Source organism: Amblyomma maculatum, chromosome 8 (assembly GCF_055883805.1).
Source record: "Amblyomma maculatum isolate TAMU_Amacu chromosome 8, ASM5588380v1, whole genome shotgun sequence".
Lineage (NCBI taxonomy): Eukaryota > Metazoa > Arthropoda > Arachnida > Ixodida > Ixodidae > Amblyomma > Amblyomma maculatum.
Genome location: NC_139351.1, coordinates 71,206,148 through 71,220,617, shown reverse-complemented (window position 1 = coordinate 71,220,617; position 14,470 = coordinate 71,206,148). Strand labels below are relative to the sequence as shown.

At 48.3% G+C, this 14,470-nt stretch overlaps 2 protein-coding genes across 2 annotated transcripts in view; one reads left to right on the top strand and one right to left on the bottom strand.

Annotated features, from left to right (window-relative positions):
* The window catches only part of LOC146181455 (uncharacterized), a 28,607-nt gene extending 26,918 nt beyond the window's left edge, over positions 1-1,689 (bottom strand). The window contains exon 1 of the mRNA XM_084576506.1: positions 717-1,689. Coding sequence (XP_084432632.1) covers positions 717-1,252 — 536 coding nt within the window. The 5' untranslated portion in view covers positions 1,253-1,689. The remainder of the gene's footprint in view (positions 1-716) is intronic.
* Positions 1,690-1,860: 171 nt separating this feature from the next.
* On the top strand, positions 1,861-12,811 carry LOC146181454 (ADP-ribosylation factor 6). Its single transcript, XM_084576505.1, has 5 exons — positions 1,861-2,045; positions 2,506-2,614; positions 4,877-4,980; positions 5,515-5,713; positions 11,442-12,811. Exons 2-5 carry the CDS (start codon positions 2,533-2,535, stop codon positions 11,582-11,584), a joined length of 528 nt encoding a protein of 175 aa, XP_084432631.1. The 5' UTR covers positions 1,861-2,045; positions 2,506-2,532; the 3' UTR covers positions 11,585-12,811.
* Positions 12,812-14,470: the final 1,659 nt, after the last annotated feature.

Sequence of the window (14,470 nt, the reverse complement as noted above, 5' to 3'; positions counted from 1 at the left end):
TGGTTAATCCCCCGCACATGATAGGATAGTGTGCCACTGAAGGCAGGTGCAATGGGATTAACCACAAGTTCACTGCTACATAACGACAATCGGCCAATGCCATTAACTGGAAGGCTTCTTCCAAGGGACATTAGCGATAGTCACGAGCAGTTTTTCAGGCATCTGCAAGCTGGCTTTGCCTCAAAGGGCTTGCACATCAATTGCCTACAGCTACCAATATTGTCGAGTCCCACCGCCTTTTTTGTGAAAACGACCGACATTTGGTACTCAATTGGAAATCAGCAGGCCTTGCCACTGCCTCAATTTGGATTTCCTTAAATGTAGCATTTTCAATATGTGTGTGGTACTGAGTGCAAATGTCAGTCCAAGCCCAGTGCTTGTATAATGACAGGCAGCTGAGAAATTCTGGAGAAAAAAAAAAATAATGATAATGAGTGACCAATATTGGGCACTTGAGTAGCAAAATGCATTACCATGTCAGCAGTAGGTGAATGTTTCGTATTATTCAAGGGTACGCGAATGAGGTGCGTGTGTGTAGCAGGTAGACCCGACGCGCGTGGCCAACGTCTTGAGAACAACAGACACCGCTGCGATGTCTTGGAAGAGACAACCAGCGACCGCTTGCAGGCAATCCTCAGACAGGGTACGGGGGCCCGCGCGTGGATCTAACATGTATTAACGGCGGTATCCCGCTTGCAAATAGTGGGAACACTCACCGGGGCAGCAGAGCCAGCTTCTGCTCGAGCACTGTCTCCAGCCTGAGCGCCTTCTTGGTAAGGTGGTGCTGTGGCCCGTAGAAGCGGTAGCAATTCTCCAGGATGAGCCGTAGGTCGCGCACCACCTCGGTGATGCCCGGATAGGCACATGAGTCCAGGCCCTCGCGCACCCGGCTGAGGCACATGGGCTGGCGCACGACGCGTTGGTAGGCCGGCCGCAGCTCGACATCAGTGGGATCCAGGAACGGAGCGCTGTACTTTCGGCATGCCGACGATCCGAGCCAGTCGACCAAGCGCCGGGCCGCCTCGAGCTCGGGGGACTCGGAAGCACGTCGCTCTTCCTCCCGCCGCATGCTGTCCGGCATCTGCATAGTGTAGCTGTGCTCGCCGGTGCAGTGGTCGGCCGACAGCACGTCGATCACGTCGTCGTCGCTGCCCGAGTCGTCCTCATCGGCGACGTCGTAGCTTCCCGCGTCGGAGCTCGGCTGCCGCTGCTGCTGCGGCGGCAACGGGCAGTAGAACGTCGCCGCATTCATTGCGCGGTCGCGGGCCGAACTTTACTGGGGCGGACAGGGGACACTGTCGCCGCCGACAGCACGGCGGGAACGGCCGCACGAGGCGGCTCTCACCGGCAAATCAACGATCCGAAGTGACAGCGGGTCTTTCTCACCAATGAACTGCGCTGGCCCACGGCACGAAATCAATGGCACTTTGGGGTCTAGTCCTGCTTCGACGAGGCTTGGCCGACGGACCCGCGAGCGCACAATAGATGGGACACCATGCCGAAGCCGCGCGCACTTCAGCCCACCGCGGTGGACGCTCGGCCGTGTGTTGTTCGCCACTCCGAGCTTCACTCAAAGGATGCTCGCGGCATCACCCAAGCACGGCTGCACACATGCTAAAAAAATGCTTTATCGATTTGCTCGCAGCGTCTTCGTACTCGAGCTTCCGGATCCGGATCCTGCGAAGTCGAATCAGCTGCCGGATTCCAAGCCACGCGCTTCGAAGCGGCTGCTTTTGAGCCAGCAAAAAACGTAGTATAAATTTATTTTAACAAGTTCTTGCTCCTGCGGAAAGCAGATTTTTATAAAACATAAGTTTCTTGCACGTTACGTCTGTGCGACTAGCAAAAACACAAAAAGACCGATATCAAAGTTTGATGGTTGGGACATCGTCGAGATCAAAACTTGTTCCTTTTCCCGTGGTGGCGACGATCGAGGTCGTGGAGAATATGGCAGGAGTTCCTTAAAGTACAAATTACCAATGAGTTGATATGCGTCTGTTAGTTTGACGCGGTACTTGTACGCTCTCTTTATTGGAAAACGCCGCGTAAGTAGGCTCCTTTTGTCGCTCGACATTCCTCTCTTTCTCATTAAACTGCCGGCACAGCGAGTGCTGCAAAGGGGCCGGGTATTAGGCCTAGCCAGAGCTCGGCGGTGTGCCGTCGCTGCGCCGATTACTCATGCAGCCGACGAGCCGCTCTTCGCGTCGCCCTGTCGCCGGCGGGCTTGGACTGACCGGCGCTTAGCGTTCGATTCATCCGGCGTCAGCGTACTGTCCAGAGACCGCGGTTCGATGCGCGTCAGCCGCCGAGCGGGCCCCTGAGCCGACGTTCAAATCCCGAGCGCTGCTGCTGCTGTTTAGGCTGTCCGCAACGCCCATTCAGTGTTCAGCGGGCTGCGAGCGTCGCCCGGGGGGTCTGTTCCCCGCAGCGTCGGCAGCGGAGCGTGCTGCGGCGCCGGTGCAGGCAGGTGTTTTGAGCCCCTCCCTCCCTCCTTGTCGCTTCCAGGATCGCGGCCCAGTGTCGGCGGCAGTCATGGGGAAGCTCCTGTCCAAAATTTTCGGGAACAAGGAAATGAGGATCCTCATGCTGGGCCTCGACGCTGCCGGAAAGACCAGTATCCTTTCTCGGCCCTATGGGACAAAGTCGCCCTTCGTGTCCCGCCGCCAGTGTGCATCGCTGGCCGTCCCTTTTGATCGTACCCGTTCACCCGAACGGCGGCTGCGCCTGCTCGAGCGACTCTGAGAAACGAAGCGGTGGCGCTTATCGGCTGACGCATTTTGCGCCCGGAAACCGCTTCCGATGGGTGCATTTAGCTGTCCGGAAAGCGTTGTTTTTGGTTCGCGAAGAGGTCGGGTGATGTCACTTGGTTTTTATGAGGACCTGCAGTTTGCCAGCACCTGTGGGCAGTGCCCCGGTAACGATTGGCCAGTTGCCGTTGGCAGTTGGGAATTTAAAGGCGTATATTTTCATTCATTCATAATCGCCCGGTTAGGTTTATTACCTTGCCGACGGATAGAGCTTTAGTCTGCATGCATGATCTGGTCATTTCGCTTCGTCACTCGAGCAGCGCGGTTTCCACTATGCAATCAAAGGCCAAGCTTGCATGCAGTGCTTTTGGAGTAGTACCACGCATGATTGCTGTTTTGTGGTTATGATATCATAGGTGTCATGTATAGCATGCTGATTTCACTGGTTGCAAATTGTGGCTGCAGCATGTGTATCACATTTAACTTTTACCACCTTCACTCGGTTCTATTTGAGTGTAAAGGTTCCATTAGTAAGACAAGTATTTTTCTAGCAACTTCTCGTGACGTCTCATCAACTAAACTAAAAAGCTGTGCCGTTGGTCATACTCATTACCTTTCCACTAGGCAGGATGTCATTCAAGTATGTCTGTAAAATGGTAGTGCCAAGTTGTTTCTTTACTATTGAAGCATCATTTGTGATTCTCACTCCGCCACAGTGGTGAGGTGCACTTGACTGCTGTGCCCAAGGAGGTATAGAGCCCCGGCCGCGACGGCCTCTTTTTGATGGAGGCGAAACGCAAGGCGCTCATGTGCTTTTTGGTGTCAGTGCGTGTTAAAAATCTCTGTGTTCTAAATTTCCAGAGCCTTCCACTGCGGCATCTCTCATAGCCCGGCCCGCCTTGGGACAATAAACCCCATAAACCAAGCCAAACCATTTGTGATTCTCATAGGTGATTAAATATGTATGTCCACGGCCATACTAAAATTTGAGCTACACTGCAGGTGGCAATGAGCAAAGATGTTAAAGTCATATTTTATTGCAAACTCATATTTAAAACCATTGCGCAGAAACACAATGCCATATGCCTTCGTTGTAATGTAGGAAGCAAAGTTCGGAATAGCAATATTTAGGCTGGAAAGTTACTGTGAGCATGTGAAGGTTTTGTCCAGGGTCTGAAACGATAGCTGAACCAGTACGCAATGGTAAATTGGCACGAGGTTGGCACTAGAAGATTATCCACATCCACAAGGGCATCATTCTTGAATGTGTTACAACAAGCCTCATAACTATAATTTGTTCTTGTTATTCTTGCATCACTTGGTTATATGTGAGGCATTTCCTTATGAAAACTGTTAAGGTAATAGAAGCTTGTAAAACATTTCCACATCAATACAAAAAAGGCATTTATTAGAAGGGGAGCATGCATCCTACCCACTTTATGTAACCTCTTTTATCTCGTGCTTTGTAAGAAATGCACTTCACCTGTCCATCATAGCTTTGCTGTCATAGTTGTCATACAGACTTTTCTTCCTTCCCACCTTATGTCCCTTTCTACTGTGACCTGCAGGATGAGCCAACATCATCTAGCCCACACGAATGATCTTTCAACGTTCACTCTGCCCATTGCTCATCTTGTTCCCACATACATACAAAGGTGCCTCTGTGCCAAGACACCATGTGACTTTGAAAGAAATGACGTGCGGTGCTTGAAGTGCGCTTGCACTGGTTGTGAAGTGCGGATGTCGACCGACATGCGCCTCAAGTTTTTGGCAAAGTCTCTTCGCAGGAACTCTTCAAAGCATGCCATCATGCTGCCACATGGGAGATCTCCTTTGCCTGTTGTTGGCTGCTTCGATGGCTGTGTGTGTTAGTGGTAAATGGCTGATCAATGCAACCGTGTGCCTCGCACAACATTCTTTACTCGTTCATCGTTGCGGGCTGCAGCGGAATTTTCGACGCGTTTGCAAGCTATGCTGGCATTGGCCAGTTGCAGTCAGCGCAGACGTGAACTGCAGTATCTACGGGAACAGTGATGTGCAGATGGTGCCTTTGGTGGTATTGGGCTTCTTTGCATTGGTGTAGAGGTATCTGCGCTGCGTGTTGTTCCTTGACCTTGTGCCCCTGCCAGCCATCCTGTATAAGCTGAAACTGGGCCAATCGGTCACCACAATTCCCACAGTGGGCTTCAATGTAGAGACTGTCACGTACAAGAACGTCAAATTCAACGTTTGGGTGAGTGGTTCTACATGTGCAGTGCAGTTTGAAGCTTTTTATGATAATGTAATTGTAAGCATAACGCATGTCGCCAATAAGGTTATTATGTTCATGTTAAACTCTTCCATTTGCTGGATTTTTGAATTAACTTTTACAGTGCTCTGAGAGATGGGAACATAGCACACATTGCCAATAACACCTTTATGTTCATGTCAAACCCTTAAACTTGCACACAGAGAGATGTTTTGACTAATATGTTTAATTAGCTTTTCCAGCATTCTGAGAGATTGTTAGCATGGAAATACCACAGGTAATGTTGCATGGCACACTGCTCAGTTTTTATTGCGCTTCTAATTAGCTGGTTTGTAGTTGTGACTAATCAGTTGCAGGTATCTGCTGTTGATAATATCCAAGCCCCCCTCATCTACTCCTAGCCATCGGTGAACTGCTTTATCTGCACACATTGTGCTGCTTCCTCTCTTGTCAAGGTTGTGGCATTTGTGTGTGAGGGATGGACAGTCAGTGGGGTGGTGCATCATGGCACTGTTGCAGGACGTCGGCGGCCAAGACAAGATTCGTCCCCTGTGGCGGCACTACTACACGGGCACGCAAGGACTAATCTTTGTGGTGGACTGCGCCGACCGGGACCGCATCGACGAGGCGCGCCAGGAGCTGCACAAGATCATCAACGACCGCGAGATGCGTGACGCCATCATTCTGGTCTTCGCCAACAAGCAGGATCTGCCTGATGGTGAGTGGCCTCTCCCACCGGCACCTACTGAATTAATTTCTCGTGACTCCATTGGGGCTGTAGTCGCCAGTTTTACAGATGCTGAGTGTCCAGACACCTCAATCGTTAGGATAGTTCCACACAGTATTATGTAACGTCATATAGTTGAGAGGGGTGGGGGGATTCCAGGTGCTTGATTTATCGTCAGGTAAACTGCAGAACTGAAACCTCTCTCCCTGACCTCTAACCTTTTCCTGCCGCAGCTGTGGCTCAATGCTGTGCTTGAGTATTTGAAATTCATTTTATTTAGTGTCTAAATTCTTGCATTTGATTGGCCGACTGTGTTTGATTCATGGTGAACGGCTTGCGACTGAAGCCAGCAATGGTTGAAGGTTGTGTTTACTGTCCGTTTTTTCTTGTATTCTTTGCACTGTTTGCAACGATGGGTATCATGTGGGAAAACACTGTGACGTCATAAGCAAGAGCGTGCAGGGCATAACAGGTGGCCGTGATAATTTCTGGTAGGCACTGGGAAAAGGCACTTTGTCTCCTTGTGACATGAGGCTGCAAAGCTGAGAATTTAGAACTGCATCATCGGGGCTACAAAATTATGGCTTCATGGCACCTCACTTGTTTCCTCGACTTTGCACACACACACACGCGGAAAATAACGCTCATCCTCTTATACCACACACGGTGGGTATGGTTGCAGTAGCCAGGTCAATTTTATTTCATTTGTAGGTTAGGTGTTCCAGTGTTCTGTGTTTATGAAGGCACATAGTCAATTGTGGGAGCCATGCCGTGGTTGTCAATGTCGGTCCCCGGAAGCAGTGCTGATCTTGCTTCATCTTACCAAAGAATGACAGCCTGCGAAGCTGCCAACTGACTTTGTCCCCTCCACATATTCGCCCTCAGTTTTATGGTTTGAAACGTAGGGGTACTTTCATGCTGCCAACACACTACGGACTAATTAACATACATACGCCTCGTGCAAAGCGACGGCCACGCCACTGGGGGCGGAGTTGAAAGTTAATCCAGGAATGGAACCGGCCGCGCTATCTGCTAGCCGTGTGTTTCTATGCAGTCCTTGCGTCATGAATTCATTTTTCTTCGGCACTTGCATCATTGCATAAACAGCATCCGCTGTCAATGCACTGTGGCGCAAACTGCGGGGCATCTACAGCGATAGCTTTTCCTTGGCTAAATGTTCAAAAGGTATAAAAAATGCGCTGGAGATTGTATTTACTTGTACCAGCTCAGCTAGCACTATGGCCTAGAGCGTACTGTTCGAGCTCACTTCGCATTAACATATCGCTTTTCATTCCCGTCTCATATTTTGATATAAATAAGCATTTGAAATAATATTGGCTCATCATCGTGAATTTTCTAAAGATCACTATTACTTGCGTCTAGGTAAAGGGAAAATAATGTATGTTGGTTACTGAGTAAACCTTTAATAGTTCATTTACTTAGTGCAGTGCTGCATATTCTTATGGCACTTAATTTTTGAAGCCAATTATAGGTCCTGAGTGCAAAGCAACGACGGATGTGATGAGCGTCAGATACGAAATTTAATGAATTAAACATGGTACTCCAAGTGCATGGTACATGCATTTAATGGCCTATAAGCCGTCCTTGTTAAGAGCAGCATATCCAATGTTTTTTTTTTTGCCTAAGCGCATAAGCTTTACATGGCGAAGATTGTAAGTGCTCGCTTTGTCCCGTTTCACCCATTTTCGTTTCCGTCTGTATACATTATGAAACGTGTCATCGTCACAGTCCAATCCGTCGTTATGTCTAAGCCCATTTTATTTGTCCTCTCGAACAGCTAAAGAAACAAAAAAAGAGGGAGCCCTTACCAGCGCATAGCTTTACCAGGCTTGAAGCCAATTAAAAATAAATAAAAGGGAGCAAAAGCTCACTGTGAAAATAAAACCTTTCTTTAAAGAAGTTAATAAAAATAATAGCAATAGAAAAATAAAGAGGTCAGAGTCACAAGATGGTCTATGCTGGCCTAAAAAAAAAAGAAGGAAAAAAAACTCAAGAAGGTAGCATCCTGGAAACATGATGAAAACAGGAAACGAACCGGAAAAGCAAAAAACAGCAGCAAAACAACGGATATACAAATTGCCGGCAGAACCTGCTATGCAAATCCCACCTGCAGTCAGCAACCACCTCAACCTCTCAACCTTAGTGAATATACAAAAAATTAGAGTGCACTGAGAGAGACAGATGTGCAGAACGCAAAGCCATATGAAAAAAAGAGAGTGTGGAGTAAAATAGTAAGCGGAATAATCTAAAAAAAAAATAGAAATGAAATAGAAAAAAGAAATTGGGGTAGAAAATAGAACTTGACAGTCTTCTATGGAATTATATGGTAGGTTCACAAAAATCCATAAAGAGAAACAAACTATGATAAGAAGGAGAAGAATGAAACAGAAAAAAAAAAATGAGTGGAAGTGCTGGTAAGCCAAACACAGTGGAGAGAGGAAGAGTAAGAAAGGTATAGCCTAGGCAAAACAAAAGAAAGAAAAAAAGGCTTTAGAACCTAGACTGAGAACCTTTTTTCAGTTACAGAGCTTCCTTGAGAAATTTAGCGTTAATGTGGACACATCAACTCCTCCTGATTTTTCCATCGAGATTTTCGGTTCACAACGAACAATGACGGCATCGAATGTTCTGCGATATGGGACTGTTAGCGACATTGCATTAAAGCCTTGTGAATTTGACTGATGAAGCGATATGCCTCTAAGAGAGCTGTGAGAAATTGTGGATTGTATTAATGCTAATGATGAAATATTGAGGAAGTTATTTAGGGTGAAAAGAGTCATGTTGAGTAGTAATAGGCAAGGTGGAACCGTCGCATCATGCACATCAAGCAGTTTTTCAGTCACTTGTATACTTCCATTGCATATGGCATGTTGGGTAGCTGTTTGCCTCACTGCTCGGCAGCACAGTTGCTATACCTTAGGTTTCTGCTCATGGCATTGCCATACCCTTTTTCGAATGGTGTCTGCCTTCTTGCTTCTTGGGAGCATTACAGCACAAGTAGGCATGGGAACAGCAGACTATATGTATATACTATACATATGTATGTGTGTGTGCAATTGTGTGCGTACATTTTGGCAACAGTCAATCAAAATTTTTAAACATGGGCTTTTGATATGCTGAGATGGATTCATCGGCATTACAGTACCGGTGCTGGCTGACATCAAAACAGGGGAATTGGGCTAACTAATTAGCTAGTTAACTGAAATTTAATAATTTACTTTTTAACTGTTGCACTTGGATGCTTGATCAAATGTTGCTTGGAGAGTTGTAGCTGGCTGCTGCTGCCCTGTCGCGGCTTGACTGTAGAGGAGCGAGAGGCAAAACAACCAGATTTTCCGCTCTCTCCTGCCCGGCACGCACCCCACCTTCTTTGTCATGTCCTTTGGCGAGCCAATGACAGCCCCTTACCAGTGATGTCACACGTGCCTGAGGACGTTCGTAGGCAGTATTCGCTCGAATGACAGGCACCAGTAGTGGTAGCCGTGAGTCGTGGGAATGGCAGTTTTAAAAAAATCGTTTGCAAATGATCAGCTCACTTTGGGGACTCTTACTTGGCATGCACGCTTGGTGACTTTTCCTCTAAAAAATGCAAATTAGATAATGCGATAATGCAAGATAGTTTCTCGCGGCATTGTGCTCTCGGGCTAGTCTTGCCTCTTGGACTTTGCTGTGCACCCCACTGATGCCATGCTAGTACACTGTGAGAAGTTTTCCGCCACACCTAGTGCATTTCGTCGTGCATCGGTTCTCACGGCATCATTCTCGGGCATGTCCTTGTCAATAACATCGGTGAATGTTGCTTCGTACCAGTAGCACAGTCTGCGCAATACACTTTCAAAATTGGAGCACTTTTCGGGAAAATATACGTTTTAAAAGTAGTCGTGGTTATTTCTCTTCAAAATACTCTCCCTTTGCAGTTCGTCATTCTCATTAGTGCTTTGAAGTAACCATAGTTTCTTCCAACAGTCCCCTGCTCAGCGGGAAACAGCTGAAAATTTATGCCTGCGCTCTTATCAGTGCAAGCCTGCATGTTCTGTTCCCTCAGGCGTGGCTAACGAAGTGTTCACACAAGGACCAGCTTGAATTCGAGTTCTGATTGGCCGTGTGGTGCTTTTGTGTTGTGGGTAAATTGAAAGCTGTTATACCGCTCCTGCTGCTCTCCCGTTAAAACTCTGCTGCCATACTTTATTTCCCCTTTTTCCTCTCTCTTTTTTCTGTCTCCTTTTCTATGTATATATATATATATATATATGGAAAGGTGTTAGCAAAGTTCCTCTTAGTTAAAAATGTCTATTTTGTGTTCATAGTGCGTTTATTGAGCAAAGCTATTTTATGTGCCTTATTCCAAGTTTCGATGGTGGGCTTCTTTGGTTATCCATGTCTGGCTTCCCTTGGGTCAGCAGAGTTCGGAGCCGGCCATTCGTTTTTCCTGGTGTTGCTCCGACCACTTCTAGTTGCTGCCAGAAAGGGTTCATTTTTCTCTGGTTGGGCAGTTATCGGGCTACCTCTTGGCGGCCAGACACACAAGGTGACGATTTTGTGCTGACTGCTCTAGAACAGTGTTTCTCAAATGGGGGCCCTGGGGTGCGCGAAACAATTTTTAGGGGACGCAAAACCCACACTCACAAGAAAAAAAAGATGAAAGGTTGTGCGTTAACTCTGGCCTGTCTAGACACAGTTTTGCAGGTTTAAAAGCACGGAGGCTCAAAGCCAACTGAGGGGGTGCAGAAACGGAAAGCACATGCGAAATAGAGACGGGGAGTGGGGGATAGGTCTGTGGCGTTTTTGGTGTCAGCATCAGCGAAACTGTAGCTCTGGATTCACTGCTGGACGGGGCTGCACTGCAATGCAAAGTATCGCTGTGTCTGACAAGCCAGCGGCATGTGTTGGGAGGAGTTGGATCCCTTTTATTTGCTCCAGCAAATGAGTCTGCAGTCTGCGGCTGCCCTTTGCTACTTTGTGCCATTTCTTTTTGCACCCAAGGAGAATATTTCTGCCATACGCATCCATTGCAACAACACACTGCCACACACAATGCAGCAGTGAGCAACACAACATTGGTGAGAATCACCATTGCACCTTGTCGCTGTGGTAATATATAGTATCGCCATCTGCTATTAACATTTTCTCAACGCTGGCCAATTCCGGTGGCTGCCAGCCCTTGTGATCAAACTGCCTTAGGCAAATTTTCTGGCATCCAGGAGGCTGTCAGGCCCAATATGTAACTGATGCGAGTGGAGTTTGTGCAACCTCTTTTGTACTGTGTTGCACCCTTTCATGCTAAACTAATCTCTTGCTCTCTGAAAAACTTTTTTTAATTGTTCAATTGCCCCTGCTCTTTGTTCATTTAGGTAGCCAGCTGATGGTAGCGTTTGGGAATGTTTGGTTATGAAACAAAAAGCCAGCCTGACTCGAGAGGTGGGAAGGTCAGAAGAGGGGTAGTAGTATGACTCTTTCTTTCCCCTTTGGAGCAGAACAAAATGCATGAAGGGAGAAAGACGTGACAACAAAAAGCACCATGAGCAATGTTTCTTCCCTTGTCTTTTATCTGAGGTGCACCATGCTATTGAAGTGCAAGTGCTCCCAGTTGTCCAAACTCACTATGCCTTGATTGTACTAGAATGATGGCGCTGTCTGAATTGCATTGGCTCTCGCACTTCTCATGACCGTGTGCGCCCTCCACGTGTGTACCCCACAGCCATGAAGCCACATGAAATCCAGGAGAAACTCGGTCTGACTAGGATCCGAGACCGCAACTGGTATGTGCAGCCCGCATGTGCCACGACGGGCGATGGCCTCTTTGAGGGTCTGACTTGGCTCACCTCCAACCACAAGTCCTGAGGCCAGCTGTCACGGAGTGCTCGCAGAAAACCGCCACGTTGCGGCCAGCGCCATCTCCGCCGCTGTCATCACTATCGCCAACACCAGGAGGCTGGGCTGACGCAACAACCAGGCTGGCTCCCAGGAGGGGAGCCGCCGCTGACTAGATCAACTCGGCCACCTCTGTGCCATCCTCACCGCCTGAAATCCAGCCACGGCCTTTTCTTGTTTTTTTTCCCCCACTGCTGCTTTTTTTTCTCTCATTGTGTCACGTACTGCTACTGTAAAATACAGTCTTTGGGGGAGCAGGGTCTATCCCTGTACCCCAGCCCTCTTTTGTTCCAGGGGTTTGGAGAAGATGCCTGCACCAGTGCTTTGTGTCTCAAGGAGCCACCTGTCTGCATCTCTCTTTCGTTTTTCTTTAGCTGTAATATATACACGTGCGCGCAAGTGCTATTGAGACAGTGAATGCTGCGGGCGGTGGACACTCATGTTTATCTTCTCTTCCTTCTGCGGTGGAGGGGGTGCCTGCTAGGGGTTGCCCTGCTTTTAGGATGTTGGGCCACACGCTGCATAAGCTTGGGAGGAGGGGACAGAGACTCTCAAGTGTCAGAGGTTAAGGGGGGGGGGTAGCAGCGCTCGTTCCCGGTTGGACTATTTGTGCACCGTTTCAGGGGAGTTCCACGAATGCAGCACTGTGTTCACTTAGCAAGAAAGGTTAAAACACAGCACTCACAACTGTGTTTGCACCACCAGGACACATGGAGGGGGTAAATGAACCCCCCCTGGAGACTGCGGGACAAAGTGCTCTTACGGCCGTGGATGGCACGATTCCGAGGATAGTGCTGGGGTGCAGAGTTGGAGGTGGTGCGCGCTGTTCGGTGCAGACCTTTCTTCTCTGCCCCCTCGCTGTGGCTCCCTACCTCTGTGGACACGGGTCTCGCTGTGCAGGCTGGCAGGGGCTGCTCCGTTTGTGCCTTTGGGTGCTGCGCAACGATGCAGAGCTCTTGTGTGTGGAATGTCTGGGCTGCGAGCGGGGAGGGGCCGACCAGCGGAGGTGTAGCGACAGCAAGCAGAAGCCGCTTCCCGCACTAGTCGCGAGGGGGAGGGCCTCCTAGTGTCACCAGATTTTTGTGTCACACCTTACCACTACCAGGTTTTAGCAACAAATGGGCTGCCTTTGTTTTGTATATTGTTGGGTTGTACATATCAGTTTTGACCAGCGGGCAAATAAAACTTTGTTCCTGAGCCTTCCGGCAGTGGTTTCTGATGTTTGATGTCACGTCTGCATTTGAGGCAGTAGTCAGTAGTCCAAAAGCCCCAGCATCTGTCTTCACATTCAGTACAGCATCGGAGGCGAGGGTGTACGCAGTTGTACGAATGACCTTGTTGTCTACAGTCTCTAGTTGAGGTAAGTCATGACACTGGATTTGGAACCCTAATCAGAGCAGACTTCTTTACTGCAGTTGCCTTCTATTTCGTACTGACAACAATGAAGAGAACAAAAATCCACATTTGTCTACTGTAGAAATTTCCTGAAACTTGAGAAGGTGACCACAAAAGCATGGCTGCACAAAGGGAAAAGGATTGGAATGTAAACATTTCAGTCGAGCTTTGGGGGTATGGTCTCCCTTTTTCAATTAGGAGTACCAGTTCCATTTTCCTTTTACTATTGTTGCTATCTACAGCTAAGACAGCAGTGCTTTCTTCCATAAAAGCTTGAGCAAAATGGAAAATGCTGCTTCTAGAAATATTAGATTTTACTTTTGTTATTGTGCATCATTTTTAGTTTGTTTCAAAATGTTTGCAATTGGCCTGGAAACCAGGCACTGCTGTAAGTTTTGAGTGGACACCATTGTTAATCGCATTCGGCAGTGTAGCAAAATCTCGTTAATTCAACGCTCGTCAATTCGCACGTAAACGGGCTCGCTCGATTGATTTTGACTGGCGATCGCTTTGAGGTACGACCCGCGCTGTTGGCGATCACCGAAATATACCTCTCCGAACCTGAAATGCATGGGGCACTAAATGCACGCGCACTTACGCCGTACGATCAGTTACCAATTTTCGAAATAAAGTTCTGTGACGTCATTGTAGCTTTACTGGCAACCATGGCACGCACAACGTAATATTGGAGAGGACCTATGGCTATGGCGAATAACATGGAGGAAGGAAGTTGTTTCCTTTTTCCATGGCGAATAATGACACAGCGTTGGTGCAATCCGAGCTCTGGTTGACGTTGCAAACGGCGTCTCAAGTGTCCGACAAATGAGCGGCGCGCAGCAGGGAGGAAGCCGCTGGTGGTGGTGATGGTGGTGGTGATGGTGGTGGTGAACTCTTTTATTACGCCCAAAAACGGGGCACCAGTCAAAGGACCGGTTGCGCTGGCTTAGAGAAGATCGGCGGGAATCCCTTGGGATGTCGCGCCCGAAACATTTCTTGTCTGCATTTAGTTTCAAACCGCCCAACTTTCTGGTATAGTTACGGCGTCTCCTCAATACAGGGTTGCCAAACTGCCGCTCGCTAAACCTGATAGTGAATATAGGGTCTATATAGTTTCGTTTCCCCTTACTTCACGTCATCCCGCATCTGCGATCGGACGCGCGCATCTGTCAGTCGCGTTGTTTCGTACGCTGCTTAGCGCGTCACTGTTTTTATCTTGATTTTGGGATGGCGCTGGTAAGACTGAGCGGTAGAGCGAAAGCGATCATCGTTCGCTTCGACGCCATATGCTCGAAACAGCGACGCTCTGCGCAAAACTACTGCGACGGTGCTGTTTTGTGCTACTCAGTGTCGCAGTGCGGAAAGAGAAATGCAGGCCTTTACAATTCTGGTACAATTCAACTTTGCTGCTCTGCCGCGGTGGCGTAGTGGTTATGGCGCGCTCTCGACTGCTGTGCCCAAAAA

Bases quoted from the DNA above. Each gene is read 5' to 3' on its own strand.
- LOC146181454 (XM_084576505.1), top strand. From the start codon at position 2,533: ATGGGGAAGCTCCTGTCCAAAATTTTCGGGAACAAGGAAATGAGGATC. The intron at 2,615-4,876 runs GTATCCTTTCTC...TGCCCCTGCCAG, and splicing joins CGACGCTGCCGGAAAGACCA to CCATCCTGTATAAGCTGAAA. The intron at 4,981-5,514 runs GTGAGTGGTTCT...GCACTGTTGCAG, and splicing joins ACGTCAAATTCAACGTTTGG to GACGTCGGCGGCCAAGACAA.